The sequence below is a fragment of the Brienomyrus brachyistius genome, chromosome 2, assembly GCF_023856365.1.
Source record: "Brienomyrus brachyistius isolate T26 chromosome 2, BBRACH_0.4, whole genome shotgun sequence".
In the NCBI taxonomy this organism is placed as follows: Eukaryota; Metazoa; Chordata; class Actinopteri; order Osteoglossiformes; family Mormyridae; genus Brienomyrus; species Brienomyrus brachyistius.
Genome location: NC_064534.1, coordinates 10,861,053 through 10,885,699, shown reverse-complemented (window position 1 = coordinate 10,885,699; position 24,647 = coordinate 10,861,053). Strand labels below are relative to the sequence as shown.

The window sequence follows — 24,647 nt, the reverse complement described above, 5'->3', positions numbered from 1 at the left end:
TGGTCATAAATAGAAACCTCTTCATATGGTTTAGAAAATTAAATAACCGCCTATAATTTGACACAGAAGTACTACGTTTGCGAAGCAGAGACATGCATATTCACTCAGCATAAACTATTTTTATATTCAGTTTAACCCAGAAATGTATATATGCTCCTGCCGTAGAAAAGAAACATCTAGAATAATCACACTGAAGTACAATTTGAACTTCCCATAACTATTTTCCCAGTTGATATTGAAGGACAATTAAAACCTTTTGAGTATACTCTTCCAAGATTATAATCTTCCCAGACTGACACAGGAAAACACAAGGATAGTATTTATAAAAAGGGGACAGAAATATAATCGTGAAAAAAATCTAAAACAGTTCAGTTAATGATAAAAATGTAAATAATTTCTAATCCCGCTGAACACGTTTTTAGCGTACCGTCTTAATAAATAAAAACTCACTGCGATTTTGTGTCTAGAGTTGCATTTTACTACAGCGATTACTGTCGTGTGAATCGAGAGGCGGGAAGATACCTGGCCGCAAAAATCGAAATGTTTGTTTGTATTTCACTAGGATATTAGGAAATACAACAGATTCCGTGAAGCTTTTTTATAAATCCATTAAATCCATTTCCTTATTTACTACGCATCTGCCACATCTCCAAAGAATACTATGAGGGAAAATAGTCGGCTAGGCATTTACACGCCTCATTCGTATTCTTTCTTTGTTAACAATTAGTGCGGTATTATTCCCTACAGACCCCAGCCTTTAACACACACCATCAGCAGAACTGAAATCCCAGCGATGTGCTGTAACGAGCACAGAGCAGGTAAATCATTTCACCATTAACAAGAAGGTAGATAAGAGTAGCGCATTCTACACTGAGCAGTTGGAGGTATTGCCTTTTTAAGTACTTGTAACGCCAACTGTGCATGAATCATTCAAGGCATAATGGTATCATCTAACTATCACATGAATGGAGAGCTTCATTCGTGCAGTGATGGACGGGCAACAATGAGGATAATATGATTTATAATTCAAAATGATTCATTTCAATGATTGTGTGATCAAGACATGCATTTTATCCAGCCGGAAAACAGCTCACAAAGGTGGTAAGAGGTGGACAATGGGTGAGTAGCCCAGCGCAGAAATCCCTTTTCTTCCAGCTGCTGTTTTTGGACTCTGACGTCAAGGATGCCTCCGCCCCCTCGGTTTCCATAGTAACCATTTTGCCTATCCCCTCTTTATCTTTTTTTCCCTCCCTGGTAGCTTCCAAATTGCCAGTGGTATGGCCAGCATCTTGCACCACAATGGGTCCCCGGCGGTGAGCGGAGGGACGATTCAACGAGACGTCTTCACTTTTACTTCTATATTTCGTTTTTAAAAAACCGAGCGCCTCGTCGTCCGCTGGTGCACTGCAGGATTTTGGCAACACCTTTCCCCCCTCCCTCAATCGCGATGTTTTGCCCGTCGTACGTCGGGATGTTTTGAAGGGGACCGTCGGTTGCACCGGAGCAGGACTGTCGTCACGCTTTAGCTGGCGCGGAATGGTAGGTGCTGCCGCGGGGAGATCGCAGAAGGGTGGGGTAACCTGATAGTGAAATATCGATTCATGCAGGAAAGCGGATGCGATCCCATGCAGTCATCCCAGGATGCATAATGACAACGATAATGCTGTTTGCTTTAAAATATATATCCGGCCAGGTAAATTTTCAGTCAGCTTGCATGTTTTGGAAAAATATCTACACAATAGCTAAACCCTAAATTTAGATTTTATTCATATTCACTTTACTATGTTCAATCGTTTTATTCCTTAATACCGGTCTTATGAATAAACGCTAGTGATCGGAGTTTAATTATCTGCTTTTAGCTGTTAAGCGACCGGCCGCATGTTTGGCTAAATTGCATCGCATGATTGCGGTAATGAACGTGTTTAAATCCCTTCCCCCACCAACAATTCAAAATGTAACACTTGCACCTAAAATCATTGCATTTTATTACTGGCTAGCTTTTTACGTCTTTGCACTTGAAATTAATAGTTTAAAATATTTGAAATTTTAAGACCTTACAGTACTGGAGTACTATGCCTTAATAATGTGACACAACTGTGCGACAGATCGGTTTGGACACATGAACCGTCCGTGGCCCAGTGAGCGGTATGTGTGAATTTCAGCATTATAACATGACGTTTGGACTTATTATTATTATTATTATTATTATTATTATTGGTGTCGTTGTTGTGTTGTTAATAATAAAAATACTAATACAGTTTAAGCACTTTTAGGTAGTAGAAGAGGAATTCTTACATAAGGCCGATTTAGCAAACACATTCTTGTTGAGGTTGCCAGTTTGCTTTCACGTGTGTAAATCTCGAATGTGAATGGAGTTAAATCATTCCAACAAAAGGGATAAGCGATCCACCGTAAATATTACAACACCTGGACTTTATTTATTACTTGCATACGGATAAATATTTAGTATTTTAAACGTTTGCGCGATTTAAAAACCATTTGATGGACCTTTGTCAATACTGTTATAATCTTGTTGTGGACTGGTTAACCAGTAAAAGAGGGTGACATTTTTGATGTATAATATTAAAGGTCGCACAACCCTGAGCAAGATAAGCTCTTAGAAGATGGATGGAGGGGGTTCTCTTAAAGGGGAAGAATGATTTACTGAAGACTGTATGTCTGGTTGGAAATTAATTTTAATATACTCATAGTAATATGTATATATGAAGTCCAATGGCCGGTTACAGCTTGGTGAACAATGTGTTTTAGCTTGGGACGACTCTGTTGCTTATTGAGATGAGCTACATATTGCTTGTCTGCAAGAGCCGGGTGTGTGAGTGACAGTAGAGCACTATCAGTGTTTTCACTATCAGTGAAAAACCTTCTTGTGTATGGGGCCAAACATTAACTTCGGTAAAGGCTGCAATGATACAATTCACTCACATTTTAATGGTATTTTAGTTCCACTTAGTCAGATAAGCCAGCTGAGAGGAAACAGGGACAAAGTTCTGAAATGTAGGGCTATTAAAGAGTTTTCCCTGCGACTCAATGCGCCGCATTCGGATTGATCGTGCACGCCGCCCCTGGCTGCCCTTCTGCATTGTCATTGTTTACCTCCAGCGTAGAGTTTGCGCATTGACATGGTATTAAACCCGCGCTGGCATCCTGGTTTGTTCTTGACACAGAGCCGTTCTGACAGTCGTGAAACTGTCTGTTCGCGTGAAAGAGATTCGGCGCGACGCCGATGCAGAGATAAGGTGGCGCGGCCGGGAACGCGCAGACCTGTGTCACCTGGTGCAGTGAGATTCGCACGGAACCTCCGGAGGGAGGGTTCCCTGACACACAGCGAGGCGGTGCTGCTTAATATCGAGACACGGGCCTTTGTGAGCACCACCGCTATGTGAACAACATGAATGCTAGCTTATACAACTGAGCAACAGCTAATCCAAAATCACACTGAAAGTTTTTAGCAGCCATGCCCATGGAGATAGTAAAACCAATGACAGTCATCTGCTTCTTGATCACCCCAGCTGGTGAACAGCTGTTCTTTTAAGATCGCTATGTATGTAATTCACTTGCTTATTTGGCACATTAATTTCCTAAATTATATGCTCACATTTATGAAATTCTTCTAAAACAGTATCCATAGTGTCACATTCTGAATTTTCAGGTCACCTTAATACTTCACTTAAGGATTTTATGGTTTTACGATTCTGAGAATGCTGCATATAATCACTCAAGCAGTGATGATAGCTGGATCATGTTGTGTTGAGCTGTTTGTAATGTGAGTTGTTTTCTTGTGTGGTTTAGTGAGGTTTTGGATGTGGAACATGAGCCTACAGATTCTTGGCAGCAGCCCTACATCTCGGTAACTGCTGCACCTGTCATCCCTCCTTTCACAAAGCGTCTTGTCCCACAAAGGCTGGTTTACATGATTGTTAACATGGGAAGACCATTGTAAGGCTGCGAACGAAACAAGCCACTCAATCTTGTGCATGGACCTTGAAGTTCTTTTTTTGATGCTACTTACCTTAATTCTATGATGACAGATAATCTTTGAGGTTTGGTGCTCAGGTGGACACTGTGATCTTCTGATTTCTGATTTTGGACAAATGATATTCTTACTTAACATGACATTTAGTGGAATTCATCGGTGTCATAACCAGTGGTACAGTGGCTTGCAATACTACACACAAGCCCTGAATACTAGTGGTCAAAACTGTGGAAACACTTCCAGTTGTCAGAGATTGCAGAACTTTATTCCAGTTACTTCAGTTACTTATTTATTCCTCATTGTATGATTCTTTGATTGTATATAAACATTCCCGCCAATAATCCTGCAGTGATTTTTAAAGCGTAACGCCAAACATGCCAGGTCTTTCCACTATTTTGGCTACTGATGCAGTTTACAATGTGCTCGAACATATTAGTAAACGGAGAGGGACTGCAGATGGATCGCGGTTGTTCTGCTTGCGCTTTGCACCAACACCCAGCTTCATTGCTGGACAATGTGGTTTATTATTTATCATGGGGTTTAAAAAAACCTGACAGCAGCTACAGCTGGATTAGGGACAAAAAGTCAGGAATAGACAGTAATGAAATTAAGCTTTGTTTGCCAGTTATATTAGTACAAAACTAAGTTAAAGCACTTTTTAGCAGGTATGCCAGTTCAAACGATTATCTTGCTGTCCTGCCAATATATGTTTGCATCACTGTAGACATTTTTATTATAGTGGACTGTAATGGTTGAATATCTTTTCACTGTTATGGACGTCGATGGCAGTGAAACTTTTACACGTTGACTCCATGTTTATGTGAATGTCATTCAGGTGCTCCCCACAGAAACACAAACGAACACCTCACAAGAACGTCCACTGCACCTTGGACTCTTTAAGTAATCTGAAGTAGACTGGAATCCTGTCCGTCTGTCTGCAACTCTATGCTCCATATATCCGCTTGTTAAGTGACGTTTGAATCATGTGACACTGTACAGTGTCTGGGCCCAAGCCAGTGCCACAATATTGTGTGCCTCAATGTTTTAATCAATCTGAAACAAACAACTAAAAAGAACTAGCGAATTGTCCATATACTGGTTTCCATGCAACAAGGAATAGAAGAGGAAGTGGCTGTGTAAGCCAAACAATCATTTTCACAGTTTTTTCATGCTGGACATCTACTTGTGAATTTAGGTTCCACCCGTGTCAAGAAACGTGTTCATTTGTTTCATTGTGCACACCGAACCGAAAAGGAAGTACCGACGTACTGGTAACTCCTCCTTGGAGAACAGCTACACTCTGTGTGAATTAAGGAAATTCAGCCCCCTTTTCCATCTGTTTCGTTGCCCTATTGCAAATTCTGTTAAAATAATTTAGCCCCCTTAGTTAGGTAAATTCTGCTACTGGTTCCACCGTTGTGGTTTGTTTGGCTCTGGAAACAGTTTTACATCATGGGTTAGGTTGCATTTCACAAGTAGATATTGCCAGGCTGTAGATCAGGAGTACTGAACTGGCGGCCCGTAGTCCGCATCTGGGCCAATACACAATTTAATGCAGACCTCATCATTGATCCCCCCACCCCTCCCTGCTTGGCAAAAACTAGCAAGGCCCCGCCCACCCTGGTATTGGCTTTGTGTCGTTTTATGGAATTTGGACCTAAGGAAAAGGGTTACCCCTTCTCTAGATTACCTTTACTTGGAATGGGGTAAACTTAGATATACTGGAGGTTTGCATTTTTATTTTAAAAAAGGAAGTGGAGGTATTATCCGGAGGCACTGCAGCCCTCGTTGGAAGTGTAGCTGTAAACGGATGTTATGGTCGGCCTGCCTGGGAAGATTTAGTGCCGGGTGATGAAAGGACAGGAGGCAGGCTGCCTGACGGCAGCTTTGAGGTATTTATAAACTAGAGATGTCTGGTGATGAAGCCGTCTTACAGCAGGGTGACATTCTTCTTTTTCCAAACGTGCCCAATCAGTCTTTTCAGGGTCTTGCTACTATGATGTCTACTTGTTCATTTTCTGACCCAAGACTGTGGAGACGTCTGTGTTCCCAAATAACAAAGAGGCACCGGTGAATTTCTGAAGAAGAATATATACCTGGCTGGGGTCCAATCACACCCACGAAACATCCCACAAACACACAGAAAACAAGCAACCATCCTTAATAATATCTAAATATATATATATTTAATAAAAAAGACACAAGGAAGCTAAAAAGTTACATCCTTTGTTCCTTATCATTGAGTTTGATCTGCTTTTATACCAGATGAAACAAGGAGTCAAACCTTTACTTGAGTGGAAGGCTGGTCAGAATGTTCGTTTTGTGTGATTGGTCAGTCTGAGTATTATTCTGACCAATCAACTGCAAGGATTACATCACCTTCATGCATTTATGGACGTGGGTTCAATTCTTGCCCCTGGCTCTGCGTGTTTAGAATGTACATATTCCCCTTTGTTCACTTGTACAGTCCAAAAATGAGCAGTTTAGGTGCATCTTTCTACTTAAATGTTCCTCTGTGCGTGCCCCGTGCTGAGCTAGCATTTTATCCAGGTCGGTGGCCTAAGCCTTCCTGGATTTATAGCATATTGTGTGTACCACACATAATCAATTCACAGCACACTCACGGCTGAATGATTCCATGAAAGATTTCAGTGGGCATTTCAGCATTTCAGTCAGACCTCCACAGCTGCACTGTAATCCAGTGAAGGCAGGATACTGTGTCAGGAATGGCAGTGACGCCCCGCAAAATCACAGGAACGGGCACAAACATGAGGGTAACGCAAAGCTGTAAACACCTAAGGTTTCATTTTCATTTGAATTCAGGGGAGTAGCTTGTCTGTTTACAGACTACATGGTGGTGCCGACTTTATGTGAGTAAGTACATAAGGTACCCAGAGAGACTGATACTGCAGTGGGGGAGGCAAACGTGATGGGGGGGGGGGGTGCAAAACATAGCTCGGGCACTTTCAGTAATCTTTTGGCCTGTATGCGCTAACCTAAATCCCTCGTCCTACGGAGAGTGCAACAGGAAACGGCCATAAAGGGGTTCTGGTGTATGGGAATCAAAGCCTCTTCAGGCACATAAAATTAAATAAATGACCCACTGCAATGAACCTTAGCTTATAAATGAGCCTGAAATGAGTTACAGAACCCCCAGGCTGAATTGAAGACTGTAGGATCTCATAAGAACCTACAGACTGTCAGGGATTGTGTGAGGGACTTCAAAATGTGTAATAGACCTCATTGCGTGCATGAGACCCAGATGTGTTGAAAACGGTTTCAGGTTCTGTAAAATGGAACCCAGATTATTGTTCTTCAGGCTCCCTCACCAATGGCTCATGCGGAACACTGAGCACTGGCTGAACGACCGCAGTGCGATGGGGGTCATTAAGGAAAGTTAAAAGTGTTACTCACTACCATAAAACAACCTTTGTAACTTTGCTTTCTAATAAAGTGTAATAACTCAGCATTGTTTATGAATATATATATTTAATTTTCTGAAGCCTGCTTGACTATACAGGCAGCTCTTGACATACAACTGACATAAGTACATCCGGATTTATGCAAAAGTTATGTTGAATACATAGACTTTACTGAAGCGTTAATGCAAAAAGGCAACATATTCCAGTCAGTGAATTTACAGTTTATCTTTTAATTTAAGTTGTATTCATTAGTATGTATTACTAGTATATTTTTGGCTTATATGTTTTAGCTATAAGGTGTCTTGGATGGTATAGGAGGGTAAGTCTGACTTACGTAAAATATGACTTACGTAAGGGTTTGTAGAACTTGCATCACATTTTCCTCTCTCTGTCAATAAAATTAACAAACAATTTGCTTATTAATTTTATTGACGGAGAGGGGAAAATTTGATTCTCTCCCTGTTTATGAGATTGGGCTTTTTGGAAAGAAGTGTAAGCAAAAGGATTGGGAAGTGATGACTTAAGCATTTTGTAAAAGGCTTATTTTTCTTGATTGTCTTTCTATACACTTATGTTTCTGGCAAGCTAACTTTAATTGACATGCGCTGTGGAGTGCTTCACGGTGCAATACTGACACCGCTGATCATTCAGCTATGATCGATATGTAGGAATGTCTGGAATGGCTTTGGATAGGTTTTCGTTTCGAAACACGGTTATGATAATCTCTTTACATTGCTGAGCTGCTGACAGTCATTTTTACTTTAGCAAGTTCCATAACTGATGCTTGAAGCTGGATATTTCCCAAGTTCTTCCTGCTTAACTGTAAGTGGCAATTACTGACGGTTCCTAAGTTCTAAATATAGAACAGAATGGGCAGTTCCAGGTCTGACCAGTAGGGGGTGTGCTGCCTTATGTTCTGTTTGGGTTCATTTTAGGTGGGCTAAATTCACTGCCAGATTTAGATCACAGGAAACGTTTAAAAGTATTATATATTTGTTTTTGAACATTCATACATGACAAATGCTATAAGTGCAGATCTTTAAAAATATATAGCCCTTTAAATATTAAACCTTTTAAAATAATAATGCAAAGTGCTTGCTGTTTATAAACCAATTCAGCTCCAATTCAGTTAATGTAAAGGCATTGATACAAATTAATGCAAATCTATTTGTTTTAGTTTCAATTAAATTACATTTCTCAACTGATTTTTTTTATAAACTATCACGGCAGTTAATTAAAGTAAACCAGCATACCAGGAGTACTCAAATTGTGCTCATGGGCATTTTGCTTAAACAAAAATGTTCTAAGGACAGAAGGAAAAATGATTGGTTCAGAGAGATAACCAATCAGATAGTAGAGGAGGTGGGTCCAAGCAAGTAGAGGAGGTGAGACCAACCAATCAGAGGTCTTGGTCCCGCCTCCTTTTCTTGCTTGGACTGTAGTTTTTTTCTTTATTATAAATCAGGTCATGCTTGGCTACAGTAACCTATAATGCTGAGCTTTCACCCTACCACCACTCAAACGAGGCTTTCCCAGAAGGCTGTGCAGGCTATTTTACGAGTTGAGGTTGAAAGCGGAGACTAACACCCCTGTGAAAATTAGAGCAGCTGTGCCTATGTCCTCTTTTCTATCCAATTGAAGAGGTTTTCTGCATGTTTTCCAGCTTTCTACTAAAGAAAGGCTGAATTGTTTGAAAAGTGCTTCTGAGTATATCATTATAATGGAATTGGTCATCATTATAATGGAACATTATAAAACACATTTAACACATTTTATTTTTTATCCAGGTATTCGAGAGCCAACCTTTCTCATACCACTGCAGTGAACCAGCCCAGGGTATAGAAGCTGCACATCGTCAGGTTTGTGATTCCTGCAAGTTGTTGGGTATCATTTCATATCTGTAGACCGGACTGACTAGCATTTACTGAAATTAGCATTAATTCAGCAGTACAGTGAGCACATCTTTAACTTTGTCACCTTTATTACAATGATAACAATTAACCATTAACATATTTATTTGGTTGGTGGTTAAAATACAGGCATATACACTTTCTGAATTGTCTCTTATTGTAACCTAGCATAAGGTTGCCTTTAATATACCGATTCAATTCACAATCATGACAATTCTGTGCTTGCGTATAAAATACTGTGCAAAAGTCTTGGGCAGGCACACAAAATTGTTTAAATGATCTTCATTGATGTAAAAATATGATATTACATCTGTCAAAGTATTTGCAGCAACCATCCAATGCACCCATGTGTTTTCCGACCCCGGGCTCACCTCATGCGGCACATCAATGCCCCGGGAAACTGTCCAAAATGAGTTTGATTGATGAATTAAGTGAGCTGCTGGTGAAATTGAACAAACACATGAAATGGCCGAGAAGGTTTAGGAACTATTGCAGCGTTCATCTAGCCATCCAACAAGATCTCAGTAACTTTTTTGGAGAACAGATGACATTCCTGTTGTATCGTTTTACTCATAATTTGCTTTTGTTCTGATATTAAATGGTATTTTTTGTTCTGAGAAAAATGCACTTGCTGCCCAGATGCATAGCTTTCAGCGTTTCCTCTGACTGCCTGAGACCTTTGCAGCACTGTAATTCCAATTCCAATATTTTGTGAATTTTATTACATAAAGCCAATTAGAAGCTGTAATATGTAACAGATGATTTCTCCATGAAGTTTTATAAATCAAACGCATAGAAAAGCCCTATAAAAACCTTTCCATACAACAGCTGCTTCTGTACGTTGCATGTGAGGCAGACAATATAGAAACAATCAATACTTGACATTTTAGCAAATTACGTCAGCCTGACATTTCAGTGAATAACTGTGTTGATGTTTGTAAAAGTACTATGTTGAAGTGAAGCAACTGGGAACACTGGGAGTACTAAGGATTTCCACAATAATAAGGCTATATTTGACAGTTAAATGTAGGCCAAGTCACATTGTATAAACTGCATCCTGGACTAACACAATAAATGCAGAAATATCATTTTTAATTTCACAAAATGAAACCTTGGCAGATAATTCAGTGGATGCAGATGTTCTGTCTGTTTATTTTTTACAGGGGTCTTTGAAAAGAAATTGATGTGTCATTTTTCGACCAGCGTTACACAATGAACAAGAGCAAAGTGGACAACCAGTTTTACAGTGTTGAAGTAGGAGACTCTACCTTCACAGTTCATCAACGATACCAGAACCTCAAGCCCGTTGGATCTGGGGCTCAGGGAATAGTTTGGTAGGTGATCATGAAAGATGAATAAATCATATTTGTCATATTTGTCATATGCTATGTTAAACACCATTCCATCATCCACATTACATTTTTGGGTAACATTTTACTTAAGGCCATGTTTTCAGTAATTTATAAACACATCCATGCTGCATTATAATGTATTCATAAAGCATTATAAACATGCTTTATAATGGCCAGTTTAAACATTAACGATACTTTGTACTGCATAATAATGGTGTCTATAGTGTATTATAGATGACAGCTTCATAAAGCATTCATAATGCATAATAAAAAGGTTATAATGTATTATGCCTTTTTAATATTTCTAGCCATGTTTGTAATAATTTATGAATGCATTATTTGTTATGAATGTGTTAATAGATTACTAAAAACATGGCCTTAAGTAAAGTGTTATCCATTTTTGCAAGTATCTTGCAGTTGTAACACATGGAATAAACATTTCTACAAAAATTATTTTTTATTTAGTTGCAAAGATTTATTCCATTTGTGTTGCTGTTCTTAGTATCAGTAACAGTATGGTGATCATGTTGTCAGACATCTCACCTTAGGGGTATCGATTTCAGGGAGGCAGACGAGGGGCATCTGGGGGGGGGAGGGGGGAGTAAAATGTGCTGACTGGGGCTAGAGAGTGGTGGTAAAACTTGGGGTGAGTTTGCAACAGTAAAACTTCCCGCTAATTTTACCACTGCTGAATAGCGGAATGACAGATTTCCGCATTGCGCATCATTTGCGTGTGTTAGGAAGCTGCTGTAAATTTGTGGGAAACTTCTGGGAGAGGTGGGATGTCTGCGTTTTGCTTAGCAAAAAAGGGGGACACTAGGCACTGGATGCAAAAGGAGGCATCAAAGCAACACAAACATACACAGAGCAAGTATTCTGACTTCAGAAAGCAAATGGCAGCATGAAACAAAGCTAAATCCTGGTCATTTCAGGTATTTTATATCCCAGAACTCCAGAAAGAGGATTATGTATGTGCTTTGTGTTTAAATGACATAACAGGCCAGAGAATGGCTGTCCATGTTAGTGCCTGCCTGAAAAGTCAAACAACGGTAAATCCTTCATCTGAACAGACTTGACAAGAAGGCAGAGAGATAAATTATGTCATGCAAATGAAAGCAGACTTTAGACATATGCTGACACAAAGCTTTTAGAAGTGGCTTTGATTGCAAGAGCGTAGGTTATAATTTGTTTGTTCTCGCAGAGTCGATTTACAAAGAGAACACCTACAGAATCAGTTAATTGACTTCATATAACTATGCCGCACTTTTAGGCAGGAAAATGGCAAATGATCATGTGTGGATAGAAATCAGTCAAATTCACATCATTGATGCGGTAGTTCTGCTGCACCCATTAAGTACTGAGCTGCACTGACCTGCAGCTAACACTCTGCTTAAAGTAGGTAGAAGAATATGATGGTAATACTGGGAAGTCACTTCAAACTAAATAATTTGTTAAGCAGCTAATTAAGGTAATATTCATTATAATGCATACAGTTTCATGGAGAAGCAGAACGGCAGCATTGTGCTTCATGCAGCATTATGTGAATCTCCATGGATCGACTAAAATTTAGATCCAGTCGGTCCACCACCATACTGTGTAAATGAAAAGATGGTGATCCATACGTACTGCATCATGTTACTAATAAACTCCCACTAAGTCACTCATCAGCTGTACTGAACACACTTACACCTGTTTTAATGTTCTGCTGGTGAAGTTTCAAAAACGTATGTGGTGCCTTGAAGATCAGTTGCATTGTGGTCGCGCTAAGTCAGATCCTTGATGCATGCCGACCTCCCTGTCACCCTACGACATCCTGAGCTGACAGCAGGATACAGTTCCTGAAGATCCCTGCTCCTAATCGTTTGAGATGGCAGGAGTGGAGAGCCATGCGAAGGCAGATCTGATTAACCGGCTAGGGACAGCATACTGGGAGCGGAGCAGCACCAGGACATTAGCACAAGCATGATTAGCATAGGGCATAGGGTGGGACATGACACATGCGTTTTTTTTTTTATCGAAATGAAAACTGAAATCAGGATGATGATCCTCATCTGACAGTGACTGAAGTGAAACACTGCCACCATGACAGAAGGCATTCAGGTCTTCATAAAATAGGTCTTTCTTCTTGTAACCCAAGAAGTAGAGCAGTGTGCTAAGAATATGAAGGTTGTAGGTTCAAATGTCAGGGAATACACCTTATTCCATCCATCCATCCATTTTCCAAACCGCTTATCCTACTGGGTCGCAGGGGGTCCGGAGCCTATCCCGGAAGCAATTGGCACGAGGCAGGGAACAACCCAGGACAGGGGGCCAGCCCATCGCAGGGCACACTCACACACCATTCACTCGTGCATGCACACCTCCGGGCAATTTAGGAACTCCAATTAGCCTCAGCATGTTTTTGGACTGTGGGGGGAAACCGGAGTACCCGGAGGAAGATGTGAGGCAACAGTGCTAACCACTGCACCACTATGCTGCCCCCATACACATTATTATTATTATTATTGTTATTATAATTAATATGATTATTATTATTGTTAGAAAAAGGTAAACCTTTATTTCTAATGTAAATCATTTATATTAAAAGCAGGGGTCTCCAATTCCAGTCCTGGAGAGCCCAACCCTGCATATTATTTCCCCTAAATTAATACACCTGATTCTACTTTTCTGCTAATTACCAACCATTTCTTGAGCTAAATCAAGTGTGGTGGAACAGGGAGAGAACTAAGCTGTGCAGGGCTGGGGCTCTCCAGGCCTGGAGTGCGACACCCCTGGGGTAAAAGAAGCTGAAGAATGAGTTAGATGTGTCAATCCTGAACCTTTCGCTATAGTCCAGCTTTCCCATTTCTGTGAGCGTCTAATCAGCTTAGACTCGGCTGGGTGTCAGTAATGGAGTCTTTCCATGGTTGGGCGGCTGCGTGAGACCACCTCCTCACATTGGTGCACACGCCTGGTCCCTCTTCATGGATTAATCGCTTCAGGGATGATTCTGCATTGCCTCACCACAGACTTTGCTGCTCCCAGCTGACCTGTGCTCCGGTCTCTCCGCAGTGCTGGCTATGATGCTATCCTCGACAGAAATGTGGCCATCAAGAAGCTGAGCCGGCCATTCCAGAACCAGACCCATGCCAAGCGGGCCTACCGGGAACTAGTGCTCATGAAATGTGTCAATCACAAGAACGTGAGTACCCACTGTGACCACTAGGTGGCCTCTTACTGTTAAGTCATTGTATGCTGTTTCAGGAAACATAAGATCCTGTTTTCTAATAAAAGTCAAGCTCAGTAAAAATGTTAGTAATTCCAAATGATGCCTTCATATTCCAAATGGCTTTAAATACCACTAAAAAGGATGTTTTTACACACCTGTTTATCAAGCCAACTTTTTAACTGTTTGTTGTACATGCATCAACCACAGATACATTACATACTGACCTATTTAAATTGTCCTAAACAAAAAAATCGTAAACCCTAAACTCCTAAACAATTTTTTTGCAATCTAGTAAGTAGAAATTTTCAACTTTCACAAGCTGCTCACAGCTCACGCTCTGATATTTGTACATTCATAGTGCATGTTCACAAACAGAAGATATTACTTTTCCGATGTGGTTATACTGTAGTCTAGGCTGTAATGTGTATTAGGATTAAACTGGCTAAAATGTAATCACTTCAAAGAGCTCTTACGCTCCCTCTAACGCTCCAGGGCAGACATGAATGATTAATGTGTGTAGGTCTACCTAAGCGCTTTCTCCACCGCTGTCATAAAGGCCTGTTTCAGAGAGCATATGCCTTTTTGGTGTCTGGCACCATACATGCATTATATATCACTGGCTTAGAAGTCTAACTCGTCACTAAAGGCCATGAGTAGGGACTTCAGGTGCTGCCGCGGTTCACTGTGGCGGTGGGGGGCATATTGATGCGGCTGGATCATGCTGCTGTTTAAACACTGGGGGGAAACAAGCATGTAAAAATCCAATTATAGCTAAGTCCTGAAATGAGCAATATGATACGATTTCCATTCTTCACAAAGGGTAATATTTGTTTTTTTTTTCTTTCTTTTTCAGATAATCAGCCTGTTAAATGTGTTCACACCACAGAAATGTTTAGAAGAATTCCAAGACGTGTAAGTACAAACAAAATGGGGGAGGGGGAGGATAGATTAATTCCATGGACCCCTAAATGACAGGGGCCTTAAAAACATGGAACATGATTAGATTGGTCTGGGTTGGGGGCCCCTGTATTATATACCTTCATGGGGCCCAAAGCCTCTAGCAGCACCCCTGGATATAAAGCACAACTATGATAATGAAATAAAACATTTACCACTCCCCAGGTAAACAATAAAGCAGAGCGTATTAGGTAGCTGTAATTACATAACACATTTAATTGAGATTTTTGTAATTCTTCTTTTCAATTAGTCATGGAGCTTTTTTTTTTAATTTAGAAGGACAGATGCATTTAGGGTAAATCCTGCTTAGAAGATGAGGTATGGATGGCTATTGTAGCACTCTTGGTAAAGATGCACTACAGTAATGTGATAGGTATGTAAGTTGGTAAGCTGGAGTACTACGTCGCAATTTTTAGCATTGGCATGAGATTAAGGTTTGACGTTGTTAAAAGTAAAGATCACAAAAGCATGTGTATTTGTCAAGTCAAAATAAGCGTCAGAACAAGGCTTTCCGTACGTTAATGGGTCTGATTTTTATTGAATGTTTTAATTAAGCATCATTCCATTTTCTACTTTTGGGAAAAAGGTATTAGCTAAAAGAAGCAGCATTTTTACAGTGAAATTAATATTTCTATTAAAATAACAAGTACGGAGAATGTGAGTGACTTTTGATAATGTCTGAGGTTTGCGTGTGTGTGGCTGGATGCGTGTGCGTTTGAGAGGGAGAGAGACCTGTGTGTTTGTGTTTGTAAGAGGATATAAAGGGATATAAAGGGAAGCTGAAAGAGTGGAAAACAGCAACATATTAGCCAATCTGCCAGGACCCCAGGGGAGCCGAGTCCTGGCTCTGGAGGCAGTGAAGGAAGCAGCTGGCAGACTGAGAAACCCGGCTGTGAAAAGCTGCCGGTCGCTGCATGGACAGACGTCCTCCTGATGCTTGTAAAGGCAGCAGACTGACAGGATTCGCCTGGGCCATGTGCCAGACACAGATGAATCCAGCAGACACCATGCTGCAGACCCGTGTGGGATGGTTCATGTGTAAAATCCTGACATACAGCTCAAGTCACTGGAATACATACTAAGTGCTTCTCAAAGCTGAACGCTCAGAATATTGTACAAATTCCAACCCTCAGCGTGAGGCAGACTGGCCCAAGTTAGACGGAACCTTGGAAGATTCTGCACTGGCGATGATGCTAATGAACAGGGAGCCTTTGGATCAATGAGTAAAGTGAGCAAAGTCGGACAGACACAAAGGATGCAGGTCTCCTGTTCCATAGGTACCTGGTGATGGAGCTGATGGACGCCAACCTGTGCCAGGTGATCCAGATGGAGCTGGACCACGAGCGCATGTCCTACCTGCTCTACCAGATGCTGTGCGGCATCAAGCACCTGCACTCAGCAGGGATCATCCACAGGGTGAGTCCCACAATGCACCAGTGCGCCACAGCACACAGCGGTGGAGCCAGTCCCGCTGTGTGGGTGCTGGTGGGGGTAATGGAAACATCAAGGGCGGAACTAATTAATTCCAAATTAATTGTAGTATGTGTGGTAATTGTTCCTGTCAGTATAGTAGCGGAAGCTGTGGGCCTGAAGGTAGTGGGAATACAAAGATGTAATTTACCTTAATTTACAGCTGCAAACAGCTGTAATTGAAAAGACAGACATTTTGCCTTAGTGTTGGGCTCTATTGTCCAGCCCCTTGACGCGCTTCTCTTCCTGTGACTCCCCAAGGACCTAAAGCCGAGTAATATAGTGGTGAAGTCGGACTGCACACTGAAGATCTTGGACTTCGGCCTGGCCAGGACAGCGGGCACGAGCTTCATGATGACTCCCTACGTGGTGACGCGGTATTACAGGGCCCCAGAGGTCATCCTGGGCATGGGCTACAAGGAAAATGGTACATCCCACCCGCGCAGCGTCCACACTGTTAGTTAATGCACCAGCGACCTTCCTAAGTCTCCTTAGCGGGGGCCCCACACTGCACAGCGGCCCTTGGATACGTAAAGTTACTAAGTATGTGATGGGGGCCGAGGTGACATTTTTGTCATTTCTGGTTATTTCAGTTATCATGAAATTCACACGCATCCGCACTGTTTTGAAGACATCGCCATTTGCACCAGTTGTCTGCGTTTGGTCCGTTCACACCCGCAGATGTGTTATTGTGTGTATACGCTGTTTCCTGCCACACAAACGCACCGTTCACGGCAACTTCCCAACACACACATTGCGCCTCAGTATTCAAAAAAGGCCGCGGTTTGTCAAGATTCACCCTCAGGCTTAGTCTCAGGGCCGGCTGTCCTTTTTCTCTTAGAGAATGAGGTTAGATAGAACAGTAGGCCCTTTCCTGGCGGTGATCACCTCATTCTTAGTACTCTGTGCTTTATGTAGCCAAATGCTATCCCTGTTTGCTCGGTTTGATTACCGGAATAGCATCACCACACTTCTGTTTAGCTTGAGATGCATGAGCCCTTGTGTTCCAACTGAACCATTTCTATGTGTTTTTAACTAACTGTCTCAATCTATATATTTTTTTCCACTGGATGTGCCATACCTGTTGACCATGCTAACCTCTTCCTTTCCTTTTCTCTTATCCTCTTTTCTTATGTGCCAACAGTGGATTTATGGTCAGTGGGGTGCATTATGGGAGAAATGGTCCGTCACAAAATCCTGTTCCCAGGAAGGGACTGTATCCTTCAGCCTTGTGACGAGCCTATGCTGGTTCCCATGTAACAAGACACAGTCTCCGGTGTCTCTGGGGAGCTGCTTGGGTGCGAGGAAAAATAGGAAAGAATATAGCTTTTGTTTTATTTCCTGCCAGAACAAATGGAACTGAGTGTCCATCCTTAAAGTATTGATTTGGAACTTTATCAATCCAAATATCTCCATGAAAAATATAACTGAGGAGTCACTTTTAGATCAAGTATCTGCTCTCTTTAGGTAACCAGCTTACTGTGCAAAGCCAACAAACCCCTTAGTCTGGATGCCACTGATGCAGGGCAGTTCCACTCTGTTTTGCCGTCCAGTCCTGTAGATACATTGCAGTGGCCACCCCACTCGATTCTAAAGGCAAATCGGCCTGTATCTTTGTACTTGTACCTTTAATCAGCTTCCTGCATGCTTGGTGTAGTGCTGTCAGATACATCTAATCGGGCAGATAATAAGCTAATAAGCGGCTTGTATTAGCCGTACTAGTGAATAGGTCTGCCTTTTGATGTTTGCTTCTTTACAGCATGCTGATTCCTATCTCTTCTTCGTTGCATGTTCTTGGCGTTTGGAGGTAGAGGCAGCTGTGTGAAATTACTTTGGAGCGGTGTGCCCACCTGGTATATTTGGAATTACTAAATCCATAGTTGGAAAAGTGCACAGGACCTGGTGGCTAAAGGATGTCATCTGTCTCAAAACATACAAGCGTCTATGTAATCTCAGCATAGAATAAGATGCATTCAAAATCCAGCTGAATAGATAACACTGGAGTTTCTCTGTGTCTGGGTCACAGGGGGAGGGCTAGAGCCTATACCAGGCAGAATGTCAGTGCATTGCCAGGCACAGATACACACTACCTACAATTTAGATGTACCAGTTAACCTAACTGCATGTCTTGGACACTCATGAGACTTACACAAAAATGTTCTGAGGACAGAAGGAACAATGCTTGGTTCAGAGAGATTTCCAATCAGATTAGAGGAGGTAGATACAAGCAGGTAGAGGAAGCAGGACCAAGACATCTGATTGGTTAGTCCCACCTCCTCTAATTGCTTGAATCCATCTCCTCTACAATCTGATTGGTTCTTTGTATGAACCAATCATTTTCCTGAGTGTCTTGGACTGCAGGAGGCATAGGAAGAACATGTAAATTCCACTTACACAGAGTTGAGATGGGATTCAAACTCACAACCCTGGAGGGGCATGCCACTGTACCGTTACAGTTTAGATGTTCCCAGAGAATAGTTAAAATCTTTAGTTAATATCTGGTTAAAGATTTCTAGTGTTTCCACATCTTTCACCTCGATGAAAAGGTTAATACAACAGAGATGAGATTTATCACTTTGAATTCTCTTACATTATTTGCATGAAAAATAAAGGCTGAAAACCCAATAGCAGACGACCGTCGTGCACATATCTGTGTCATGCTTCTTGCATGACTGAGATTTCATTTTAATGTTTTATATTGTTCCAGTACGACATTAAGGTGGGAAAAAAACAAAGGCAAGTATTAAATAGAGTTCAAAATGAGAAAAAAAAGATACAGTTTAAAGCTATAGTATTTCTCAGCACTAAACATCTGAATAAGAACTGAAGAATTCAACAGATTCTTCTTCAAAAGAAAATTCCAAAAGACTGAGCAACGCAGTCAGTTATCTTGCTGGGAGGTCAGTGATATTCCAGCGTAACGTCTGTGCTATGAGTGCACTTTCAGTGGACATGTGGTCTGCGGGTTGTATCACAGGGGAGGTGGTCAGGGGGGCTGTGCTGTTTCCGGGCAGCAATCGTATCCTTCCTATCCTACTGCTGCGATCTGCACACAAGTCATGTCATCACTTAAGCCACTTGCTCCCCTGTCCGACTTTACTAAGCTGTCCTTTTTAAAATTGCACACAGTTGCTTAGCATTATGAATGATCTGCGTGTCTGTATTCAGAATGTAATTAATTCCGCCCTAAAATGTTCTACTTATTTTTGGAACAGTAATGGAAAATTGATGAAGAATCCTGTTTATTGCAGGATGTTGACTCGCCTACTGAGGTTTTTGGACTTTTCTGGTTTTTAGTTGTCTGGTGATGAGGTTACAGTATACAGGCTGGTTAGGCCTAATGTGCAAGTAGGAAGGTGATGTTTATGACTAGTTTAACCTACGGCTGTTTCCATGGTGTCTGGCCGTTGGCGCCGCTGCCAGCTGTCCGCACCTTGCTTAGCAGAAGGTGGCATGTTTCCTCGACGACACCCTGCCCCAGACATTGACCAGTGGAACAAAGTGATTGAGCAGCTGGGCACGCCCTCACCAGAGTTCATGAAGAAGCTCCAGCCCACAGTTAGGAACTACGTGGAGAACCGGCCCAAGTATGCCGGTCTTTCCTTACCGAAACTCTTCCCCGACTGCCTGTTTCCGGCTGATTCAGAGCACAACAAGCTGAAAGGTAAGAAGCTTAGCTCATCTCCGTCACGCTGGCCACTCCTGCCGCGTCTAACATTATGTGGGAGATCCACTGCTATTCCACAAAAGCATTTTACAAAAGCAAGCCTATAGACAGGAGATGTCTGAAAAGGCACTAAAAAAAGAATCAAAAGCGAAATATTCTGCTTTTCGGCTAAGTCTGACTTCCTGATAAATCATATGAAGAAATTCGTGAAGAGTTAAAGAGCTTCATTTAAAATTAATATCATGTACAGGTAGCAGGATTCTACCTACGGAATCTTCTTTGACTGGATAGGTTTTGGATCAGGATTGGCCAGTCGAGAATTTTGCGCGAGAACTATGCCGCCCCTCCAGTTGATTCGTCATTCAGCAAACAGACTAGATGTGACTGGCTGTGTGTGAGAAGCAGAGACCTATCAGAACAGTGTGAATCACTGGAGCACATGTCTCCGCCATCAGCCGCTTGGCTAATGCGTCTGTAACAGTCCCAGATCTGGGGTTTTATTTTATTACATTTTATTGGTCTCAGTTGTACTTCCGCTGGATACAGAAATTGAGCTACTATTTTCTGAATGTACTTTAACCACAACATTAAAAGTAAAAGGAAAGAGAAGTTTGTCTTTAGCCACAGACAGGTGAAATGATGTCTTCTGACACGTCTCTTGGGTTATTTATTACTGCTTTCCTTCATCAAAACCACAATGGTAAATATCTGAAGGAAGCTGCTTGTGTGTTACAATGATTTTTTAACAGATGCTTTTACTCAAAGAGACTTGCGGTCTCGCAGAAGAGGCAGCTGGATATATTAGCTGAGGTAGACGTGGTTAAATACGTTGCCTAAGGGACATTCCTCGGGCTCAAAGATGAAATTTGGATGTGATGGCTGATCCTTAACCACTGTGCCACCCGTCCCCTCGTGGCAGGACATGAATTTTTTGGGGGTGTAGCAGGAGATCTGGCTTTATTGATCTTCGAAGGCCGTATGGAGGCGCAGTCATTAACAGAGGAGGGTTAAGCTGGTTAGTTGTCAGTGGATTGGTGTAGTTCTAGGTAAACCTGTAACTCACTATTCTGCTACAGATAAGTCTGTATGTGAAGGTCCTTGAACCACAAACTCCTTTGACATTAAGCTTGGAAAATCTCACACAGGGCTGCACCTGGGCTTTGCCTAGTCCTGTCATATTCCACACAGAGGAACCTGTTAAGTACAATAATACAGTAAGTCAGAAGGCAGTCAGATTACAATAAAAAAATGCAGAAATATGTAAACACCATGAAAACAAATTGTATAAGGACAGGGAATTAAATTCAGAGGCAGCAGGTGTGGCACAGTGGAGATTGCAGCGTGAATCAGGGAGTGAATAAATCAGTCCATCTTCTAACCGCTTCTTGTTATTCATATTATACAGCTCTGGAAAAAAAAAATACCAGGCCACTCTAAGTTTTTTTAAAATCTGCATTTTAAAATTCTGGTTCTGCTGGAAGGAGGCTACACTGTGAGGTAGGCTGCTTCCAGACTCAACGTTTCTAAGACAACAGCACAGATGAATAAGGTGAAGCAGGAGACACTGGGAAAGACCACAAACCAGAAAGGTAGAGGGCAGAAGCGACTTCCAGATGCCAGAGACGACCGGCAACTTTTCTGATAGTTTCTCACAAATCGGAGGATGACCTCAAGTGGCCTTGAAAAAGATTGGGAAACATTAATGGGTCTGACATGCACAGCTAGGACAATTCATAACAGGCTTCTAGAAGCAGGACTGAAGACCCACAAAGCAAGGAAGAAGCCCTCATTTAAGGAGAAGCAGGGAAGAGCCAGGCTGCAGTTTGCAAAAAAAAAAAAAAAAAAAAAAGATATTTTACCCAGGCGCATAAACTGAGAAATGAGTTAAAACTGAAAGTTTTGCTCTGGTCACTTAATTTGTCCATTGCTGTATATAGAGGAAGCTTTAAAGTCTGCATTTTAAAAAATGATTATTATGGCAGTTAACAAATTATATGGCACAGTGGGCATTCCGTATAATCCGACCTGCAGCTTGACCTCTAACCTCTGACCTCTGTAGCCAGCCAAGCCCGGGATTTGCTGTCAAAGATGCTGATCATTGACCCTGCCAAGCGTATGTCTGTGGATGAGGCTCTGCAGCATCCCTACATTAACGTGTGGTATGACCCAGCCGAGGTGGAGGCGGTAAGCAGAGTGCACATCCCACACATGTACTCATACAAGAGTCCCTAAGGGAAAAAGAAACATTTCTATCTATCTATCTATCTATCTATCTATCTATCTATCTATCTATCTATCTATCTATCTATCTATCTATCTATCTGTCTATCTATCTGTCTATCTATCTGTCTATCTATCTATCTATCTATCTGTCTATCTGTCTGTCTGTCTGTCTGTCTGTCTGTCTGTATCTCTATCTATCGTGTCTGTATCTCTATCTATCGTGTCTGTATCTCTATCTATCGTGTCTGTATCTCTATCTATCGTGTCTGTCTGTCTGTATCTCTATCTATCGTGTCTGTCTATTTATTGGGGTAAATATCTAATTAATTGCATTAAGAGATGGTCCTGTGGTTCTGATTATATAGTGTAAAACAGACAGCTGATATGTGGTTTGTGCCATTAGTGATACTGAATGAATGCGTGTCAACATTGTCTCCCCCCGCCATCTCCATGCAGCCACCTCCACAGATCTATGACAAGCAGCTGGATGAGAGGGAGCACACGATTGATGAGTGGAAAGGTAGTCAGTCACCTCAATGGCAGAAATATCCTAAATGCAGCTGGCTGTTGTCTTTATACACAGCGAACGCCGCTGGTGTGCCCCATTTTCAGCAATTAAAAGGCAGACAAAAAAAAATAATAATAAAAGAAAATGCTTAACTTCTTTGTCTTGAGCCGGGCAAAGTACTGAGGCATCAGCACAGCTCTTTGCAAAAGTAATATTCTTCTTGGCTACAGACTTGTGATTATTCTGGTACATGAGCGTTTAGCTCATGGGCACATTTCTCAAACAAAGGCACATACGGCTCTCTGCAGGCGATGGGCATGCACCGCTACTCTGAAATGCGCTTTCAGCTCTTCCCAGCCAATAGGCACGCTTTTCTTTATCACCAGTGCATGTGTGCGGCTTCTTTGTGGCCAATCACCTTCTCGAGTGTTCGTATCCAGCCAAAAAAGGCCAGCTTTGTGTTTCATAGGATATTTGAAGGAATTAAAATTTATATCCCCCTTAGAGTTTGTGGGGGAGGGGCAAGGTTAGTAGAACTGACTGCATTGATCTGAAATCCTGCCTTTTCCTCGCCTTTAGAGCTCATCTACAAAGAGGTTATGAACTTCGATGAAAAAGGTAAAGATGGCGTAGTGAATGGGCAGCCGCCCCCTTCAGGTACTTTGGGTGAATGACACTCTCTCTATACAACAAGCCGGCTACAGCTGACCTCAGGCATAACAAATGAATATCATTCATTAATATTTCAACATCTGGCAAAGAATCTTGAGTAGCAGTTACACAGAGCATTTAAGCTAGGTGATCAACAGCCACAACAAAACAAGGATACAATTTAAGTATATTTAACACACATATAACTCATTAAAAAGAAATAATGACTATCTGTTAATACAATATGGCTTCCCTTGGATTAATTGTAAGCTAAACTGTTTCAGAAATATGTCTAAATATGTAATGACTATACTATTTTTTATTATGCTAACATTATTGAAAGCAAATGGTGTACCTCATGCATACGATTCTTGTTAGTGTTCTTTCTGAGACGTTGTAAGCGAAATCTAGATGTACGCTTCTCAGTGACTCAAACGTTACTCAAAATGTTCATGTATATATAAGTGCGATCCTAAGTTTTGTGAATGCAGATGATGGAATGTCGCCACCTGTACGTCATCAACAGTATTACACGAATAAAAAAAAAATTCTGGGGGAGGGATTAGTTGCACTAGCAAAGGGTGATATTTTATTCTAGAGAAAATATTTTAATGCACAGTGCAAGCCTGCTGAAAGTATTCAGTCCCAGAGTGGGCAGTAACAGCGGTTTAGGGTTCTGTGCCTGTGTGTGTTCAAATCCCAGAGTAATCATATCACCACTTGGCCCTTTCACAAGCTTGTTAACCTCAGCCACTTCAGGCATGCTGCATGCTGGCTGACGCTGCTCTGGACACAAAACTTATTCTCTCGTGGACGATAAACAAAAGAGACATGAAAACCTACAAATTCCAATATACCTTGTACAGATAAATAATCTTAGATCTGATACCAAATCAGCTATGAATTCCACTGTAGTCGGTCGCAGAATAAAAATTAAAAATGAAACGTCAAACCCTGACAATTCTCCTAGCACAGGTGCAGCTGTGAATGGCAGCGAGAGCCCCCCCCCCTCCACCTCTGCTAACGATGTCTCGTCCACACCCACGGACCAGACCCTGGCGTCTGATACCGACAGTGGCCTGGAGGCGGGCGCAGGACCCATGGGCTGCTGTAGGTGACTAGCCGGGTGCCTGCGCTACCTGGAGTTCTCCGCAAGGTGAAGTGTGCCACACAGGCGGCCTGGCTGCCTGAGAGAATACACAGGAAACCATCGTCTTTCTTTTTGAATGAGAGAGCAGACGTGGAAACGATACCGCAAAAATAAACGCATTTCATGGGGAATGAC

General features: G+C 41.7%; 1 protein-coding gene across 6 annotated transcripts; it reads left to right on the top strand.

The window, feature by feature from the left end:
• Window positions 1-1,242: 1,242 nt before the first annotated feature.
• LOC125716819 (mitogen-activated protein kinase 10-like) lies at window positions 1,243-24,647 on the top strand. 6 transcript variants are annotated; one of them, XM_048989605.1, is made up of 13 exons: window positions 1,243-1,539; window positions 9,204-9,275; window positions 10,490-10,660; window positions 13,730-13,859; window positions 14,740-14,798; window positions 16,121-16,259; window positions 16,575-16,740; window positions 17,458-17,529; window positions 19,795-19,977; window positions 22,040-22,164; window positions 22,660-22,723; window positions 23,291-23,329; window positions 24,338-24,647. In XM_048989605.1, the coding sequence occupies exons 3-13, from the start codon at window positions 10,539-10,541 to the stop codon at window positions 24,478-24,480; spliced, it is 1,242 nt and encodes a 413-aa protein (XP_048845562.1). In that variant the 5' UTR covers window positions 1,243-1,539; window positions 9,204-9,275; window positions 10,490-10,538; the 3' UTR covers window positions 24,481-24,647. The 6 variants fall into 6 exon arrangements, with proteins under 6 accessions (XP_048845562.1, XP_048845544.1, XP_048845578.1 ...); XM_048989587.1 differs by having other exon boundaries at window positions 23,291-23,368; XM_048989621.1 differs by having other exon boundaries at window positions 1,244-1,539; window positions 23,291-23,368; window positions 24,415-24,647.

Excerpts from the sequence above, each read along its gene's own strand:
- LOC125716819 (XM_048989587.1), top strand. The coding sequence starts at position 10,539 with ATGAACAAGAGCAAAGTGGACAACCAGTTTTACAGTGTTGAAGTAGGA. Across the intron at positions 10,661-13,729 it reads GGGGCTCAGGGAATAGTTTG|TGCTGGCTATGATGCTATCC; the intron begins GTAGGTGATCAT and ends GTCTCTCCGCAG. Across the intron at positions 16,741-17,457 it reads CATGGGCTACAAGGAAAATG|TGGATTTATGGTCAGTGGGG; the intron begins GTACATCCCACC and ends ATGTGCCAACAG.